Source organism: Pan troglodytes, chromosome 7 (genome assembly GCF_028858775.2).
Source record: "Pan troglodytes isolate AG18354 chromosome 7, NHGRI_mPanTro3-v2.0_pri, whole genome shotgun sequence".
Taxonomy (NCBI): Eukaryota; Metazoa; Chordata; class Mammalia; order Primates; family Hominidae; genus Pan; species Pan troglodytes.
The window spans coordinates 26,309,032-26,329,053 of NC_072405.2; the positions used below are offsets into that span (position 1 = coordinate 26,309,032).

Genomic DNA, 20,022 nt, shown 5'->3' on the forward strand with positions numbered 1-20,022 from the left:
GAACATCATAGTTGTTTGCCTGTTTGCTAAATAGGGTAGTCCATATTTTAGAAGGAAAAAGAGGAGTGGTTTTACTAAAAATGTGTAGAGTATACTTACTTATTTGAAGATTCTCAACCTAAAATAATCAAAAGGGTCAGAATCTACTTTAAAGAGAGTTTATTCAAGCACAGTGTTGGAGGGATAGCTGCCTGGGAAGCACAGATTCCAAAGAATAGACATCAGAAGTTTGGGATCATTTATATCAGGGGTCCCCAACCCCCAGGCTGGTGAGCAGCAGGCGAGTGAGCAAAGCTTCATCTGTATTTACAGTCCCTCTCCATGGCTCTCATTACCGCCTGAGCTCCACCTCCTGTCAGATCAGCAGCAGCATTAGATTCTCATAGGAGTGTGAACCCTACTGTGAACTGCATGTGTGAGGGATCTAGGTTACATGCTCCTTATGAGAATCTAATTCCTGACCTGTCACTGTCTCCCATCACCCCCATATGAGACCATCTAGTTGCAGGAAAATAAGCTCAGGGCTCCCACTGATTCTACATTATGGTGAGTTGTATAATTATTTCACTATATGTTACAGTGTAATAAAGGGCACAGTCAGTCAATGTAATGTGCTTGAATCATTCCGAAACCTTCCCCCAAGCTATGGTTGGGGGAAAAGTTGTCTTCTGTGAAACCAGGTCCTGGTGCTAGAAAGGTTGGGGACTGCTAATTTATGTGGACAGAGTTTAGAGAAGCTTAACAGAGTTTCAGCATCTTTCTATATAAGGCTTTAATGCATAGTTACAACAGTCTAATTAGTTGAGGTGATGTTTTTGTTTCAGAAAAGGTGGAAGATGAGTCTTTTCTGCCCCCTGATCTGACTTAGGTACAGGACAGTAAAGGAGACAGTTAATCTGTAACAAACATCAGTGGTTGGGAGGCAGGAGGTCTGGTCTCTTGATCTTTCCTAGTCATTTACAGAACAAGAACAATGAGGAAAAGAGTTAATGTGTTGTCTAAGAAGGAGAAATCACCAAAGTTCAAGTTGCCAGGGCTTAACTTCCTCCTTGACATAATAAATGTAGAGGGTCTTGAAATCCTATTTTCTTTTACATGATCCTATATATCAACTTGAATAGAACTAATGTTTACTTTTGAAGAAAAATTTAAATTAGAATGGTTGTCTTAAGTAAAGGAGGAAGCTTTAAAAGTATTCTAATGGTACATTTAGAGGTGGAAGATTTTGTCTTTTCCTTTCATAGCACTTAGTATTTATTACTGTAGTATATATTGTATCTCCTGTACTGTCAGGGAACTTTCTGGTATTAGAAATCCCTGTCTGAATTCATTTGTGCCCAGCAGTTACATCAAATAGGGACTAAATATAGATGACCATATATGTTCTTCCCTTGTGTATACTCTTTAAGCAGGACTAGCAACATTCCCACTTAGTAATATAGCAGTATTCTTTAGTAATACTAACAACCTATCTTTCCTTAGTAATCATAAACATTAGTTTTAAGTTTTTCAGTACTTTAGTAGTATTTTATAATTGAAGTTTACTATCTTTAAAAATTATTTGGTTTATCTTTGAATAGGATTCACTGGCAAAATTTGCTGGCAGAAAACTGAAAGACTGTGGAGAAGATCTTCTTGTAGAGATATCTGAAGTGTTGTTCAATGAATTGGCTTTCTTTAAGCTTATGCAAGATTTGGATAATAACAGTATAACTGTTAAACAGAGATGCAAAAGGAAAATAGAAGCAACTGGAGTGATACAATCTTATGCCAAAGAGGTAAATAACGTTCATTTTGATTTTTAGGATAATTGACACATAAATACAGTTCTTGATCATTATTATTAACTGAAATCACATTTTACCTCAGCAAAAGTAGTTGTTTTTAGTAATACCAGTTAATCACATTATAAGTCATTACATATGCTAGTCACTTGTGGAATTTGAGGACTAACAGCAGTTGCTAAAGATCAGGAATGCAGGCAGGAATTGATGTTAAATGTACATTGTCAGATAACCAGTTCACATTATTGTCCTGTATTCAGGTCTTGAAAGATGAGAGAAGGACTGGGATCTGATCCTGGGCCAGTGCCAGGTGCCTGCCATGTCTGTTATTGATCCCTGTAGATTCTTCGAGAATATGCATTACCCAGAGGTCACTCCCAGTCAACACAAATGCTTATTAGTTAGGGCTTTGGTTTTACCTCCCTGTAGTTTGTTCTACCTTGTCAAATTAATTTTGATCACATGTGAGATTGGATGACTGTTCTGCCTCAAGTTGAGGCATACCAGGAAGCCTTTTCCCTAGATGTAGTTGAGGCATACCAGGAAGCCTTTTCCCTAGATGTGTACCCTTTTCCTGACCCTCTTTTATGAGAAGGAAACAAGCCAAGACCCAAACAGAGATGGCTCTTCTTTCTTAGAATCTACAGTAGACGAAGTCAGGCTGTCCATTTCACACTTTTCATGATATTTATTTTCTGGATATAAATAAATTTCAGACGTTGCTAAGAGCTTGATGAAAATCAAACAGCATGATACTATAATAAATGATTAGAAAGTAATACAGGCCAGGCTTAGGTCTATAATCCCAGTACTTTGGGAGGCTGAGACATGAGAAATGCTAAATTATGTATCTAAGTATGTTGCTAAATTCTGTGTAATTGATTTGTTTTAAAGGCTAAAAGGATTCTTGAAGATCATGGCTCACCTGCTGGAGAGATTGATGATGAAGACAAAGTATGTGCTAATTAATTTTTGCCTAAAAATATGGCTGGGCGTGGTGGCTCACGCCTGTAATCGCAGCACTTTGGGAGGCCAAGGCGGGTGGATCACGAGGTCAAGAGTTCCAGACCAGCCTGGCCAGCATGGTGAAACCCCGTCCATACTAAAAATACAAAAATTAGCCAGGCGTGTGCCTGTAGTCCCAGCTAGAACCTGGGAGGCAGAGGTGGTATTGAGCCGAGATCATGCCACTGCATTCCAGCCTGGGCAACAGAGCTAGACTGTGCCTCAAAAAAAAAAAGCCTAAAAATAATGCTTTTGAAACAATATAAAATTATTTTAACAGCTTTCACCTTAATGTTTGAAAGCAGACTGTATCATCAAATGACCTTTTTCCTGAGACTTTTTTATTTTAAAAATAAAACTACACTATCAAAAATGGTTCTTTGTATTTTTTATTAGATAATGATCATTATTAATACGATAGGCTTACTATATACCTTTTACACATGTACTTTACTCAAATATTTTTGTGTCTAGGACAAGGATGAAACTGAAACAGTTAAGCAGACTCAAACATCTGAGGTGTATGATGGTCCCAAAAATGTAAGATCTGATATTTCTGATCAAGAGGAAGATGAAGAAAGTGAAGGATGTCCAGTGTCTATTAGTAAGTTTAAAGGCTCTGTACTATCTTTATACTTTAGTTTTTTGTAGGTCATTTATTGGAACAGTTTGGTGGAGTGTAACAAGTGTAAAATTGTCAAAGAACTCTGATTTTGAATTTCACTGTGACCCTGACTAAATTATCTAGACTTTCTGCACTGTAAGTTTTTAATACATACTGTTTGAGGATTTCAGATACTGTATATAAAGCATCTGTGCCATGCAGGAATGCAATAAGTGGTAGCTATTGTTAAGATTATGTGCTGAAATTTACTAAAAATTGTGTATTAATCAACTTAGATTTGTCTAAAGCTGAAACTCAGGCTTTAACTAATTACGGAAGTGGAGAAGATGAAAATGAGGATGAAGAAATGGAAGAATTTGAAGAAGGCCCTGTGGATGTCCAGACTTCCCTCCAGGCTAACACTGAAGCTACTGAAGAAAATGAACATGATGAACAGGTATTCCCGTATTGACTGACACACTTACAGGTATTCCCGTATTGACTGACACACTTCCATCAGCCTTATTTTAACTAATCAAAGTAGATCCTTCTAAATGTTCAGGTTTCATGAATGCAACCCTCATTAATATGCTTATTAAAATCTGAAAAACCAGTTTATTTTTTATGATTGTTTTTTAGAGACAGGGTCTTGCTCAGTCTTCTGGGCTGGAGTGCAGTGGTGTAATTGTAGCTCATTGCTCATAGCCTCAAACTCCTGAGCTCAAGCGATCCTCCCACCTCAGCCTCCCAAAGTTCTGGGATTACAGACATGAGCCACCACACCCATCCAATAATTTATATGTTTTAAATTATACACTGTTTTTAGTGGTGTGATTAAACTTCACACCGGCCCTCTCCTTCCTGTTTGGGTTGTGAATCATTCCATTGTCCGGCATGTCTACACTGTATACACTACCTGCTTGTTAATCACTTAATAGCCATCTAGGGTAGCAGATAGACTTGCAGTATAACAGTGTTCAAACAACCCTTATTTGACTTAATGGCCCCAAAGCACAAGAGAATTATTCTATTATTAGTTATTGTTAATCTCTCACTGTGCTCCATTTATAAATTAAACTTTATCATAGATAAGTGTGTATGGGGAAAAACAGTATAAATGGGGTTTGGTGCTATCCACAGTTTTGGAACATACACTCTATGGATGAGGCGGTGCTTTTTTATATGTTATTTTCCTCCCTGGTCTAGATCTTTTCTTCTGGAGTTTGATGTTTTACTGTAATGTGCCTTGTTGGGGTCTTTTTTCATTATTTGCAGTGGATACTCAGTGATTGTTTTCAAGTTGGTAAATTTTTAAATTCTCTTTATTACTGCCACACCATTTTCTCTTTTCTCTCCTTCTGTAATTAATATTATCAGATATTATTAGTACTCATGGATTGATCTTCTGATTTTCTCCTCTTTTCCTTATCTTTTGGTTTTACTTTGAGAGATTTTCTTTGACTTTAACACTTGTATGAAATTATTTTTATTTCAGCTGTCATATTTTTAACTTCTGAACACTTTCTTTTTTTCTGATTGTTACTTTTTTATAGTGCCCTGTTATTTCACAGAAGCATTATCTTCTGTTTTCAAATGTCTGCTGAACCTTGGTTGTTTATATTGAACAATGATATATCAAAAAACAAGGTTCTTTTGGGCTTCACTGCAGGTAGGGCATTTGGGGAGACAGCCAGCATATTCCTACAAACTTCTAAATGTTAGTGTCTATTGGTCTTTTCTTTGAGATGGTTTAGATTCTTCAAATTAGGGTCCTTCACTGTCGTCCTGCCTGGAGTGTATGAGCTTGGCTGCTGATATTCTGAAGCTAGATTGGGAATGGGGCTGAGGTCCCACCGTTACACAGGCATGCACTAGATTATTCTGTTTTCAGTATTCTATTTAGGTTGGTGCAAAAGTAATTGTGGTTTTGGTCATTTTCAATAGCAAAACCCACAATTACTTCTACACCAGTCTGATACTTTACTGTGTCATTTGTGTCTCCACCTCTACTCCCAGTGGCCCCAGGTCTGGGGCTCACTAGTTTAATTTCTCTAAAATATAATGTGCCATTTTCTGTTGAGGTTGGAGGAGAGAACCTACGTAGGCACATTTTCCTTAAACAGTTTTAAACAACTACCACCACTGTTTCATCTCCAGCTCCTGCCCCAACATCATAATGTCTTCCTTTCTAGATCTGTTACTTACAGTTATGAGGTGAATCGCAGTTTTTGTTTCCTCTCCCTGCTGAAGGCATTTAGCTTTGTTCATCTTCCTCTCGTCACTTCCTCCTTCATTCCCTTCTTGTCTGCATTAAGTGTCTTTTAGAGTCTGAAAAAAAATGAACAGTGCAGTCTGTTCATTCCAGTTGTATTATTGTGTGTGTGTGTGTTTTTAAGGCAACAAGGAAACCCTTTAACTTAGCCATCTTGAAATCCATCTTGAAATCACAACCAAAGCCGCCTCCTTGAAATAGTTTTAGAAGATACTTTTAAATTTCTTTGTATGAAGGTCTTGGGTTGGACAAAAACTACACACTAGTGATCATCTCTTTTATAGTGACCATGTATTTCAGGCCCTGCTATTAAAACATTTTTCCCTTCTAGGTCCTACAACGTGACTTTAAAAAGACAGCAGAAAGCAAAAATGTCCCATTGGAACGAGAAGCCACTAGTAAAAGTAAGAAATCTAAATAAGTCTTTGATTTTAAGATAATTTCCTTTATTTGCTTAAAAGCTAAAAAAAAAAAAAAAACACACACACACAGAAAACACTAAAATTCTTAGTTTGAAAGTACTTTGGACCTGATGTATGTTTTTCTTCTCCCTGTAAATCCTTTGTAGAAAACGTAAGAATTTGTTTCTATAAACAATAAAGAAAAGGTGACAAATATTTACCTGCACAGACAAAAATTCTGTCAAGAGCATCGCATCTTTAGATACAAATAATGGTAGATTAAAAAAAAATATCCATTTGTAGGCCTTATTACTGAAAGTCCTAATTTTTTAGAAATCAGGTGGATTTCAGGAATCTGAGTCTTAAAATGCTCCCAGGTGATTTTGATCAACTAAATTTGGGAACCATTGATAAGGAAAATTTGTAGTTGCCTTTTCTTTTTGGTCTTAAATATCTTGATTGCTCTTATTCAGGCGTATTGTCTTTATTAGTATAATAGTAAAATTTAACATTTTTTGCATTACACTAATGTTAAGACTTTCTTTTGATGACAGATGACCAAGATAACTGTCCTGTGAAACCCTGTTACCTCAATATCTTGGAAGATGAGCAACCTTTAAATAGTGCTGCCCATAAGGACTCACCTCCTACTGTTGATTCAACTCAACAGCCTAACCCTTTGCCGTTACGTTTACCTGAAATGGAACCCTTAGTGCCTAGAGTCAAAGAAGTTAAATCTGCTCAGGAAACTCCTGAAAGCTCTCTGGCTGGAAGTCCTGATACTGAATCTCCAGTGTTAGTGAATGACTATGTATGTATCATTTACATTTCCAAATATTTTTTACTTTTCATTTCTGTGCATATTTCTTCATTTTCAGATTAGCATTCTCCACATGTAAACCATTTTGTGTTTAGGTTTAGAACATGTTGGAACATTTTTCTAATTCACACTTTAACTTTAGCAGAAGGGTAATAGTGAATTAAGATGTCCATCTCAAAACCCACATGCTGTTTTATAATTTTGAGAACCAAAGGGATAAAAAGAGTTCATCTTAAGTTCGGCTCTGAAGAAGTGGTAATGATGCATGAATCCTCCTTTATCCTTTATACTACCTATTCTTCTCAACTGTTTAGAATATATTGCAAATTTTCAATAAACTTAAAGATTTACACTTGGGATAGGAAATAAAACAGTTTGACAACAGAATCTTTATACAGTGAATGATAAAAAAAAAAAAAAACTAGGAAATCTGTACTCATGATAGTACTAAATGAAAATTCAAGTGAAGCCCAGGTCTGAAAAATACTTGAGCAGAGGAAAGCAAAAACCTTTAAAGTAATTAATCTTGCTTAAGCTGCAAACATAAATGAAACTTCACGTGGGTCATTTCTGATAAATGCTTCTGTTAGAACCAAAGCTTAACCCCAGCCTGTCATAAGTAGCCCCCTAACATATGGATATGTGACTAGGGACTTTCTGAGAAGGTACTTGATAAAAGACAATTTTGTAATTGCAAACCAAGCAAATAATTTATTTTACTTCCACATTTTCCAAATAAATACTTGCCTCTGATATTTTGTCAGTGGAACACTAAATCTCTTTTGGTCTGGTGTTCCCACTTCCTGAATTGCTTCTTACTCAAATAAACTCTAAAATTTTATTGTGTCTCAGATTTGTCTTTCACAGTTTGGTGTCAGAGTAGGATTCGAAAGACAGAGTAGGATTTGAAAGAGACCCCCTGTGGCCTCTGGAAGCATCGAGGAACCAGGCAAAAGGTGTCCATTGTGCTTACTGCTTTCTCGCTGCATCTGGAGGTCCTGGGTAAGTCCCTCTCGGATTTCAGGCTCCACAGTTTGTGTCCTGAGCTCTCTGAGTTTATTTGAGTAATTTTATTTTGAGACCGAGTCTCGCTCTGTCATCCAGGCTGGAGTGCAGTGGCGCGATCTCGGCTCACTGCAACCTCTGCCTCCTGGGTTCAGGTGATTCTCCTGCCTCAGCCTCCCGAGTAGCTGGGATTACAGACTTGTGTCACCACACCCGGCTAATTTTTTGTATTTTTAGTAGAGACAGGGTTTCACCGTGTTAGCCAGAATGATCTCGATCTCCTGACATTGTAATCCGCCTGCCTCAGCCTCCCAAAGTGCTGGGATTACAGGCATGAGCCACTGCACCCAGCTGGGTAATTTTATTTTTTACTGGATCCAGAGGTCGAACTAGATGTTTGACAGTAACTAGACTGGGTCCAGTTGGCAGCCTCAGGTAGGTGAGGTTTAGAAAGATAGGGTATTATGGGTTCATTGACACCTAAAGACTCTGGGACCCCTCTTTCTAGAACTCTAGCAAATTTTATGTTTAGAAATTAGGAACATGAAACTATGCCTTTCTAGAGAAATGGTTACACTTTACCAGAGAAGAGTTAAAGTTAAAGTTACAGTGGAGAAGTTTTAATCTAGATAAAATTGTTTATGTGGACATTAGAAAAGAAGGGATCTTAAATGCCTTAGAAACAATGGGAAGCAGTTTTTGATTGTTGTATACAGGCTTCTAAAAGATATAATTCCAAAATTGCCTCGCTAAAAGATTCCTTGCTAAAGGCAAATAAGACAGATGAAAAGCTTAAGCAGTGAATTGACAACCAAATAAAATGAATTGTATGTAGGGAGTGATTTCACTCTGACCTGTTACTCTGCTTATCCTCCTCTAATTATTCTGAGTCCACTAACCCATTTGTTCAGTCATCTTAATCCTTTTGCACAATTACCCTTTCACTCTGGACGATGTGACAGAAAGGAAGTTAGGCTAATGCTTTGCTTAGTTAGACCCTCAGCCAAGACACCGAGGTCTGGCTCCTGTAAGTACTTTTACTTCTGGGTCAAAAGCTGAACTCAGAGCCATAGCAAAAGATTTTCCAAATCCCAAGGAAAATCCAAAACAGTTTGCTGAGGAATTTAGATTTAGAATGACCCTGGGCTTCCTGATTTCTGTCAGTTTCTACGCATGATATTAGCCACTGGGGAAGCATGTTAATGGATGACTACGGCAGGATGGCATAAGCCTCAGAAGAGTATTGCCAACCCTTTAAGAGCTACTTCTGTGGATAGCCCAAAAGATGCTACAAAAACAACTGGAAAACATCTAGAAGCTATCCCATGGTCTTTCCACAAAAGATTGACTAGTCCAAAAAGTTGAATCTATTTCTGATTACACGGCTAGATTGGAAATCTCATTTGTTAATTAATTTAAACATTCTGGTCTTAAAATACAGCAGGGAGTATTTCCTGCGGGAACTGAAATGGTTTTTATGGTTTTATTCATTAATAGTCTCTGACTAGAGTCTGGTGACTTGATTAAAAAACACAAGATTGGATGGCAAGTCACTGATATGGCTATATTAGTCACCATAGCTGAACATTTTGAGAGAACATTAGAACTAGAAAAAAATCAGTTTCTGTAAACAGGCCATTGAAGAAAAGAGGCTCCACGCTTGACCAGTCCTCTAATGGACCTACCTGTGTTGGGCCAGACTATTTCCTCATTAGATGAAGTTCCCAAGGCTGGGCCAGGCATGGTGGTTCATGCCTGTAATCCCAGCCCTTTGGGAGGCCAAGGCAGGCAGATCACCTGAGGTCGGGAGTTCAAGACCAGCCTGACCAGCATGAATAAACCCTGTCTCTATTAAAAATACAAAATTAGCCAGGCGTGGTGACACATGCCTGTAATCCCAGCTACACAGGAGGCTGAGGCAGGAGAATCGCTTGAACCCAGTGGGTGGAGGTTGTCGTGAGCCAAGATGGTGCCATTGCACTCCAGCCTGGGCAACAAGAGCAAAACTCCATCTCAAAAAAAAAAAAAAAAAACAAAAAAAAACGTTCCCAAGGGTTTGACTCTGAAGCCAATAATCAACACCAATGGGACATCAAGGGATTCTCTGGTATGTTACTCTCCATAAGGCCCTTAAATAAACATGGGGAAACTAAGATCAGCATCAGTGGGAGTCACGTACAGTGTTGGTGGATACCTTATCCACTTTCAACCCCATCCTAATAAATCAGCCAATCCCTTGGAGGAAAGAAAATATTTCACGTTTCCAGTCAAGTTCAGAGAATCCTCTGTGAACCAGTCTAAATGACAGTTGGACTAATCTCAGAAAAGCATGCCTTCCTACAATATGACACTAAATTGAGAGGGCACTTAAAGTTCTCTCTGGAAGGAAAGTTAATTTTAGAGCTTCCTGACCCTTCTAAACCTGAACTGCTCTGTTTCCTACAAGCAGGCATTGATCATATTGAAACTCACTCTTATACCAACCTAGACCTTTCTGAAGTACCCAGATGTTTGTGGGCTTGTTTCTCAACTGACAAAGGGAAGATTAAAAGTGGTAAGCCTATAAAAATACAAATACATTATTCCAAGCCATTGCCTAAATTGCCCTCATGCCCCCTAGAGTCAGAGGCAATCCAAGGGCTTTACCCAGTTATAGAGGATTTAATAAAACAATTCCTTGTACTTGTCTCTATAATACTGTAATCCTACAGTTAAGAAATCCATCACACCTTTAATCCCAGCACTTTGGGAGGCCGAGGCGGGCGGATCAGGAGGTCAAGAGATTGAGACCATCCTGGCCAATATGGTGAAACCCCATCTCTACTAAAAATATAAAAATTAGCTGGGAGTGCTGATGCACACCTGTAGTCCCAGCTACTCAGGAGACTGAGGCAGGAGAATCGCTTGAACTCGGGAGGTGGAGGTTGCAGTGAGCTGAGGTCGTGCCACTGCACTCCAGCCTGGCCACAGAGCCAGATTCCGTCTCAAAAAAAAAATATATAGATATATACACATATATATATAGATATATAAAAATATATAACAAAGTTGGAGATTTGTTCAAGACTTACATGCAATAAATTGTCAATCCAAGATTTCCTGCTATTCCAAATCCTAACACTTTGTTATCTAATGTGCCTAAAGATTCTAAATGGTTCACAGTGTGATCGATCTTTCCTCTGCCTTTTTCAGTATTCCAGTAAGCCAGTAGTTCTCTGCTTATACCTGGAAGAACCAGCAATATACTTGGACTGTAGTGCCACAGGGGTTCGCTGAAGCTCTATCTTGTTTTTCTCAGACATTATACCAAGACCTGTCAACCTTACAATTCCATAGAAATTGTATTCTGTCTATATGTAGATAATCTTTCATACTTTTAGCTTACAATAGACATAAGGCCTCAATGGCAAAACTTTAGTTCTGTAGAGCTGCTGTCCTCAGCCTTTTTGGCACCAGGGACTGGTTTCATGGAAGACAGTTTTTCCATGGACTGGGGTAAGGGGGATGGTTTCAGGATGATTGAAATGCATTAAATTTTTGTATATTTTATTTCTATTATTATTACGTTATATAATGAAATTGGTATACAACTCACCACAATGCAGAATCAGTGGGAGACCTGAGCTTGTCTTCCTGAAACTAGATGGTCATATCTGGGGATGATGAGAGATAATGACACAGCATCAGGCATTAGAGTCTCATAAGGAGCACGCAACCTAGATCTCTGGCATGAGCAGTTCACAATAGGGTTCAAGCTCCTACAAGAATCTGTTGCCGCCAGTGATCTGACAGGAGGCAGAGCTCAGGTGAGAATGTGAGTGATGGGAGTAGGTTTAAATAAAGGCGAAACTTGGCTCGCTGGCTCCCCCCACCACTCACCTCCTGCTATTTGGCCTGGTTCTTAACAGGCCCTGGACTGGTACTGGGGGTTGCAGATCCCTGCTGTAGAGTAAAGGTCCATTACACAGGACATGATCTGACTGCAGAGAGAATTTTCCTCTTAACTGAAATAATAAAAACAATCCAAGGGTTCCCTAGGCCCAGTGGAACTAAGGCAGTTAAGGGAGTTCATTGGTCTTATGGGATACTGTAGATCTTGAGTCCCAAATTTCTCTGCTGGCTTCCCCCTTGCCTGAATTTAGAAAAATCTCTGTCCCAGAGCTTTGCCATGGGAAGATAATTAGGAACAAGCTTTCAATAAAATAAACCTGGCCTTATAACCCCTTCAGGTTCAGGATACCCAAGTTGTTTAAAACCTTTCACTTTGGGATTATCAAATGTGATAATCCATCCTTAGGAGTCCTTACTCAGAAACATGGAGGAAGCTACTGACCCATTGCTTATTATAGGTTACAGTTAAATCGAGTTGTCAGAGCATATCCAAACCATCTAAAAGCAGTGACAGCAGCAGCTAAATTGATAGAAACTTTATCTGACCTAGTATTAGGGAATAAATGTTACCTACAAGTTTCACATGCAATTGAAAGCTCATTACCTTCCAGTCAGATCCAACATGTCTTAATAAGTAGACTAACATTTTATGATATCCTTCTCCTGTCACCTTCTAATCTCTATCTCAGATGTCAGTCTGCTTAACCCTACTACTTTGCTGCCTCTGTCTGAACAATAGGAAGACCAAAACTGTGTGTGTGTGGTATCATAACTATTGACTCCTCACATTGACTTATGGAAAACTTCATTAAATAATTCTGAATAAATACATTTTATTGATGGATCCTATGAAAAAACTATAGAGGAGAAATACTGAGCAGGACATGCTGTAACAACTCAGTATGAACTAACAGAAAAGGGAATTCTTTCTCAATTTAAGTCAGGACAACCCGAAGAATTACGTGATCTAAGACTTAACCATATAGCAAAATGCCAATCATTTTCCATTTATACAGATAATAGGTATGCCTTTGGAGTGAGTGATGATTTTGGAATGTTGTGGAAACAAAGGGTTTCTCACTTGTAGTGGAACCCCCATCAGTACTGGACCTCTGCCAGATGAGCTTCTTTCAGCTATTCTGCTGCCCTCACAAGTAGCTCTTAATAAAAATGATGCTCATGCTCGTAGGACTGAACCTGAGTATCAAGGAAATGCATGTGTGGACTTTTATGGCCAAGTCTGAAATTGACAAAATACCCATTTTGAATGAACTCCACAGAATTGACCAAGATCAAATCACTCAGGATAATTTGTTCAGTAAACAATGCTGTGCACTTGAGTTGAAACAACAAAAATTGAATCTTAAAGGTTGCAAATTTCATGCTCAACAAGGACTCACTGAAGGCCCAGACAGCCAGCTGGTCCTTCCTGAGTCCTTCAAACTGTCATTATTATTAAAGGCCCTGCACTCTACAAACCATCATGGTGAAGAAAAACGTTTCAGATTATGAAAAAGATTATGAAAGCAGAAATGGCTTACAACAGTGTGGCTTGTCAAACTCATAAAGCTGGAAAGACCCTTAAGATTTCTACCACCTGCTAGACCATATGTAGGTCTGCAGATGGATTTCATTCAGTTGCCACCCTCATTGAGGTATCAGTACATTCTTGCGGTAGTGTACCTGTTTACAAGATAGATTGGGACTTACCCTTATAGAAAGGCTGATGCCTCAACAGTAGCAAAAAATTCTTAGGAAATGTATTTCCTTTATGGGGCTTTTCTGGAGAGATCTCCGGTAATAAGGGAACTCATTTTCCTTAACAGGTTATCAGATAAACAGGATTTTCAAACTCGGTGGCACTACCATTGGCCTTGTCATCCTCGGTCTTCTGGAAAGCTTGAATGGACAAATTGTATCTTGAAACTAAAATTAGCTAAATTGTCAGCTGGATTACCTTGGCCAAAAATTTTACCACTAGCCCTGATGGCAATTACATCAACCGCTACAGAAAAACACAAATTTGACCCCTTATGAAATAACTGGAAGACCTATGCCTTTAATACCAGAACCCCATGTATCACCTGTATTTGTTAGCTCTGAAATGACTCAATACTCTAAGACCTTAATGGATTATGCAAAAGTCTATTTCTACCAGCTGAAGGAGGCTTTTTGTGAACTGCCTACCAGTGATGATCTATGACTGGCTTCCATAACTTAGAACGTGGAGATTGGATCTTTTGGAAACAACAGCATAGAAAAATTGCCCTTGAGCCTCATTGGAAAGGACTGTAGCAGACAGCTCTTACTACTCACAATGCAGCAAACCGTTTTGAGCCTTGGGTCCATCTCTCTCAAGTAGAGAGAGCTTCCTTAGACTCTTGGACTTGACAACCTATAGGTGACTTAAAGATATATAAGGGAAAGCCTTCCCTAGGAGCAGGTGGCATCGTGAAGTAAACAACTTACCACCACAATGAAAAAAGACTACATTTAAAACTTTTCTCATTAAGTTTTGATTTGGTTTTGCATTAACACAAAATGTTCAAACTTTTGTTGGGAACTTTTCCTACTCAAACAGAATATCCTCTAAGGTCTTATGTTCAAAGAATAGCCACTCTCACTCAACCAAAGCAATTGCTGGCCATGTAGTCATATAGATGAATGGAATCACAACTAATACCGAAATCTACTCCCACACACACTTGGGTGACCAATTGGTTTTATGAAAAGGTTTGGTATCCTTCCCCTAGCAGGTTGGTTGATATTTATGGTTGACTGACTTCGCACTGGGAAGAAGTTACAGAAGCAAAGGTATGTCCTGTAACTACTATTGATTTTATTGCTGGTAATTTTATCACTATGGACAGAAAACCTTAATGGAACTGGGCCTAATCTAGCCAGGGTTCCAGTCTCCCTATATGCAGTTAGACTTTATGATTTAACACAAATTAGGGAGACTGCTCTCCTATATAATGACACATACTTAAAATCAGAGCTTCACCATGATACCCTTGACTATATTAGTAGAGAACGGACTGAAACTGACATTGGTTCAAAGGAAACTCTAGAGGCAAATGGAATACCCCTGTAGTTTCACTGTATACAATAGAGTTTTTAAGATCAGTATTCAGGGCATATTTGAAAAGGAAACAAGTCATCCTTATTTGGCGATGGTACCCATGTGTAATACATAGAAGTGTTTTTTTATTCCTCTTTCTATTTAAATCATAACCATTCTACCTGGCAGTGTGCAGATGCAGATATGACAGAGAATAACCATGACAATCACATCATTCCCAATTGGTGGGTAATAGGATCTCCTTTGCCCCTTTCTCTCAGTAATACTGGATTATTTATCTTGTATGGCAACAAAATATATAAATGCTTTCACCTATATGGTCTGGACACTGTGGTTTGGGCTATTTCCTACCTAAAATGACCAGATATGACTCTTTAAATGGTAGTGAAATTCTTAATCTGGGGTTGTTTGTACATGAAGTGATCCCTTACAAAAGAACTCCCTGTGATCTCCCAAACTCGAATATATGAAGGGGTTCTAGATTTTGTTCTTTGGTAAGATCGCTTTTTCTTTAGCTGGCAGTCTCTGAATTGGAAAAATGGCTTATGGATATTTCAGCAACCCTTGAAAAAAAGTTTTAATGATACTTTCGATACTCTTCAAGCAATACAATCTGAGATGAGTCATTTGGTCTCACTGGAACTCCAGTAGAAGTTTAGCTGCTCACAGGGATGAGCTTTGGGTGAAACGTATTGTTTTTATGTTAATTAGATATTGTTGCCCCAAATTTAAAAGATCTTAATAAATCAGAATTTTTTATTAGATAAGCAAGGCCTCCTCCATTGATTTATTCAGTTGGTTAAATTTTAGGCCCCTGGGAATCTTTGCTTAGAGGGATCTTTAAGTTCTTGCTACAGTTACTGTGTTTTCTTCCCTTGTGCTTTATATCCCCACAAGGGGTTTAAATGCTTTCCAGCAGCCACTCACACGTCAGATGATTGCCATCAGGGAAGCTAACACTGTGTAAACTTGATGGAGGGTGCATGACTGAATCCCAACATAACTTTTGATGATAACAACTTTACCTGACTTTTCATCCCAACTTCTGCGTCAGTAGTGGTTACAGGATAATGCTACTCCATTTGGCCACCCTCAAGCTGAGAGGGCAGCCAAAAGGGGGGAATTGTTAAAGCAAAATTAAAATGGAGATCAGGCCTGAAAATACCTGACCAAAACCCCCATAAAACAAAGGCCTTTAAAACAGCCTTCATCTTCCTTGAATTGCAAACATAAGTGAAACTTAACTTGGGTCATTTCCAATCAATGCTTTTGTTGGATAGAACTAAAAGGAGTTTGAGACCAACCTGGGCAACATAGTAAGACCCTGTCTCTACAAAAAATTAAAAATTAGCCAAGCGTGATAGTGCATGCCTGTGGTCCTAGCACTCAGGAGGCTGAGGCAGGAGGATCACTTGAGCCCAGGAGTTCTAGACTATGGTGAACTATGATTGCCCCCGCAGCATTCCAGTCTGGGCAACAGAGTGAGGCCGTGTGTCTTAAAATTTCTTCTTAAATATATATTTACAGTTATGATTTCATAATTTCTTAGAGAGGGGGCTTATAATCTTTGAAAAACGTTAGTACAAAGAGTAACTCTTCTAACTCTTTTGTTTGCCTCACTACGAGTACAATTACACATTTAAAACTTCGAAAATTACCGGTTAGATTTATTCTTACCTGATCATTGTCTAGTTGCCATAGAAGACATTTAATTGAAATTAAGTCAAAGGTAGATTATAAAAGCTCTTGAATTTGAATTTTAGTCAGGGATCCTACTGAATGTTTTTGTGCAAGGAAGTGAAATGGTCAAATTTATGGGCTGTGAAGATTAATCTGATGACTATAGCATATACTATCAAGCTAGATTGGGGGATCTACTATTATATAAGTATGAAATATAAGCTGAACAGGAGCAGGGTGAGAAATAGTGCAAGAAGAAGAAAAACCTAAGATTTCTACTTGGATAATTGGTAGAATTATGATACTATTAAAAATCAGAAGGGAGAACTAGGAGGGAAAAAATAGAATTCAAGTTTAGGAAAAACAGTTTAAGGTGATCACAAAAGACAGTTACTAAATTCATACCTCAGCTTTCTAACAGCCCCATCAGAGTTGATACACTGAAAAGTTTGTAAGTGGTTACTTACATTCTGCTGGGTACAGCTCTCGTGTTCAGTAAACATATGAAAAAACAAGAGTTGTCTTTCTGTTTTTAGTCCCGGTTGTAACTATTTCTTCAGCATGTATGAACTGCCCCCCAGCCTTTTTTTTTTTTTTTTTTTGACAAAATGGTAACAGCTTGACAGTATGTTTCACAGCTGTGATATGTAGCTTTTCCTATGAACTGCATATTTCTAAATTATTCATAGAGCTGAATGTAGAAGAAAACGAAATATGATAGAATTACTGAGAAAATAATTCACTATTTCTTTACATGGATGACTGGTTTGGATCTAGAGTATGTATCTTTTTTTTCATTACATTACAGGAAGCAGAATCTGGTAATATAAGTCAAAAGTCTGATGAAGAAGATTTTGTAAAAGTTGAAGATTTACCACTGAAACTGACAATATATTCAGAGGTATTTACCTGTCTTTAATTAAACTTGTCTTTACATAACAAATATTGTTAAAATGAAAAATGATTTGTATTTTTAATTTTCATTCCAAAGGCAGATCTAAGAAAGAAAATGGTAGAAGAAGAACAGAAAAACCATTTATCTGGTGAAATATGTGAAATGCAGACCGAAGAATTAGCTGGAAATTCTGAGACACTAAAAGAACCTGGTAAGAGTTATCAATTTAAATCTTGCCATATTGAAAAATCATTGAATCTTCATACTACTATTGTGTTTTATTTTTTAAATATGCTACTACTGACCTGGGAGATTTAAGCCAAATACTAGAAAGAAAGTATAATTCTGTAAGAATTTTAGTTCAACTATTTATAAAACAGTGTCAGATAATTTTTTTCTATTCAAATCTTTAGTTTTAAAAAATGTAGACATGCTGGCTGGGCGTGGTGGCTCACGCCTGTAATCCCAGCACTTTGGGAGGCCAAGGCGGGTGGATCACGAGGTCAGGAGATGGAGACCATCCTGGCTAACATGGTGAAACCTCGTCTCTACTAAAAATACAAAAAATCAGCCGAGCGCGGTGGCGGGCGCCTGTAGTGCCAGCTACTCGGGAGGCTGAGGCAGGAGAATGGCGTGAACCCGGGAGGTGGAGCTTGCAGTGAGCTGAGATAGCGCCACTGCACTCTGGCCTGGGTGAAAGAGCGAGACTCCATCTCAAAAAAAAAAAAAAAAAAAAATGTAGACATGCCCATGGTTTAAGAAAGGTACAAAAATATTATAAATAGCAAAAACCCACTTTTTTTTTTTTTTTTTTTTTTTTTTGAGACAGTCTCACTCTGCCACTGAGGCTGGAGTGCAGTGGTGTGATCTCAGCTCACTGCAAGCTCCTCCGCCTGCCGGGTTCGTGCCATTCTTCTGCCTCAGCCTCCCAAGTAGCTGGGACTACAGGCGCCCGCCAGCACGCCTGGCTGATTTTTTTTGTATTTTTTAAGTAGAGACGGGGTTTCACCAAGTTAGTCAGATGGTCTCGATCTCCTGACCTCGTGATCCGCCTGCCTCAGCCTCCCAAAGTGCTGAGATTACAGGCGTGAGCCACCGTGCCCAGCCCAAAAACCCACTTTTTATTATTGATTTTTAGTTCTTTAGGAGACTATAACTCTAAATATTATGATTCTTAGTTTTTAAGATGCAGATAATACCTCTTTTCTACCCGATGACAAGTATGTATCTAGCCCTACCTCTCTCTCCTCCTCCTCTCAGTGTTCATATTATTTTTGTTTGTTCTATTTTTTACTTTCAATTTTGGTTAAGTATATGTGCATTTTGTTCCATCAACTTTGGTCATTATCCCTTGCTGCTCCTCCTCTGCTTTCTTCCTGGTTCTCTGTTCAGTTTTACCCATATTCTTACATTACTAAGGCTATTATATACGCTTACATTTTGTTTTTGTAATATAATTAAATGGTTCTATACCTTCTCTGAGGTTGCTTCTATATAAATATCATTCATTGTAGAGCCAAGCGATAGTCTCAGATTTTCTGTATGAGTCTAATAACACAGCTCTGGAGCCACTCAGTGTTTCTTGCATCAGGATCAAAGGGTTTTCTTTTTGTTGTTCTCCATCAGTTCATCAGTTGATGAAAATCACATGATATCTCATTGTTTTTGTTTTTCCTGGAAATGGAGTTGAGGAGAAGGAAAGACCCTTCAGATATCAGACCTTCAGTTAATTTCTGTTTTCAGCCCACTTCTACCTGTTAGAATATGGTACCCTTCTCAGTTGCAGCCTCTTGCAAGTGTTTGAGCTGCAGCTTCCTCCCCTGTCATTGGGTATGCTTCCATCTGCATTGAGCATTCTGGTAATTTGTTGATATCCCCTCTTCTGTTTTCTCACAACCAGTCTTTTGTTGGTGTAGATTTATTCTGTTCTATAGTTGTTTTCTTTTCATAGTGGAGTGTTTTTAGAGAGACACGAAGTATCTGCTCAGTCTGCCTTGTTGAATCAGAAACACCTCACCTATTCTTTTTTTACTGTGTGCTGTTAGGGAATTGTATTAGCAAGCTAACTTAGGATTTCTTTTATAATAACGTTATATTAAAAGTAAAAGCTTTAATGACAGAGAACAATGTTAAATTCTAGTAATTCGATAAGTAATTTATAAAGCATTTTTATTCTGTTTTTCAGAAACGGTGGGAACCCAGAGTATATGAGATGTCTTCAGAGGCTCATCTAACTCTGTCCTTACATACTCAATGCATATATGAAAACAATACTAAATAAACATCTGATCTGTATAAAAATGTAAATTAGTTTGACACTGCTTTTTTGATAGGTGTGGTCATTTCTCCCCATGGTAGTTTAAAACATCAGAAACTGAATTCTGGACAGATTTAAGCCTTGACACACTGTGGGTTTTTTTTTTTTTTTTTCCCCCTTCTTTTTTGGGTCTTGATTTTTTTCCCCATTGTGATGTTTGGTAACGAATTTAAAATGTAGTTTTAAATAAAGTTTGGACTTATCTATAAAGTATCTTTTTTGGAAATTATATTGAATTCTATACAGCAAGTCAATGTTTTATATAA

At 38.1% G+C, this 20,022-nt stretch overlaps 1 protein-coding gene across 49 annotated transcripts in view; it reads left to right on the forward strand.

Moving 5' to 3' along the window:
- The window catches only part of PCM1 (pericentriolar material 1), a 103,593-nt gene extending 83,847 nt beyond the window's left edge, over positions 1-19,746 (forward strand). For all 49 annotated transcript variants that reach the window (XM_063816237.1, XM_063816210.1, XM_063816214.1 and 46 more), the window contains 9 exons: positions 1,581-1,778; positions 2,679-2,738; positions 3,264-3,393; positions 3,690-3,850; positions 5,997-6,069; positions 6,621-6,877; positions 17,353-17,445; positions 17,536-17,650; positions 19,625-19,746. In XM_063816237.1, coding sequence (XP_063672307.1) covers positions 1,581-1,778; positions 2,679-2,738; positions 3,264-3,393; positions 3,690-3,850; positions 5,997-6,069; positions 6,621-6,877; positions 17,353-17,445; positions 17,536-17,650; positions 19,625-19,650 — 1,113 coding nt within the window. In that variant the 3' untranslated portion in view covers positions 19,651-19,746. The remainder of the gene's footprint in view (positions 1-1,580; positions 1,779-2,678; positions 2,739-3,263; positions 3,394-3,689; positions 3,851-5,996; positions 6,070-6,620; positions 6,878-17,352; positions 17,446-17,535; positions 17,651-19,624) is intronic.
- The last annotated feature ends 276 nt before the right edge of the window (positions 19,747-20,022 follow it).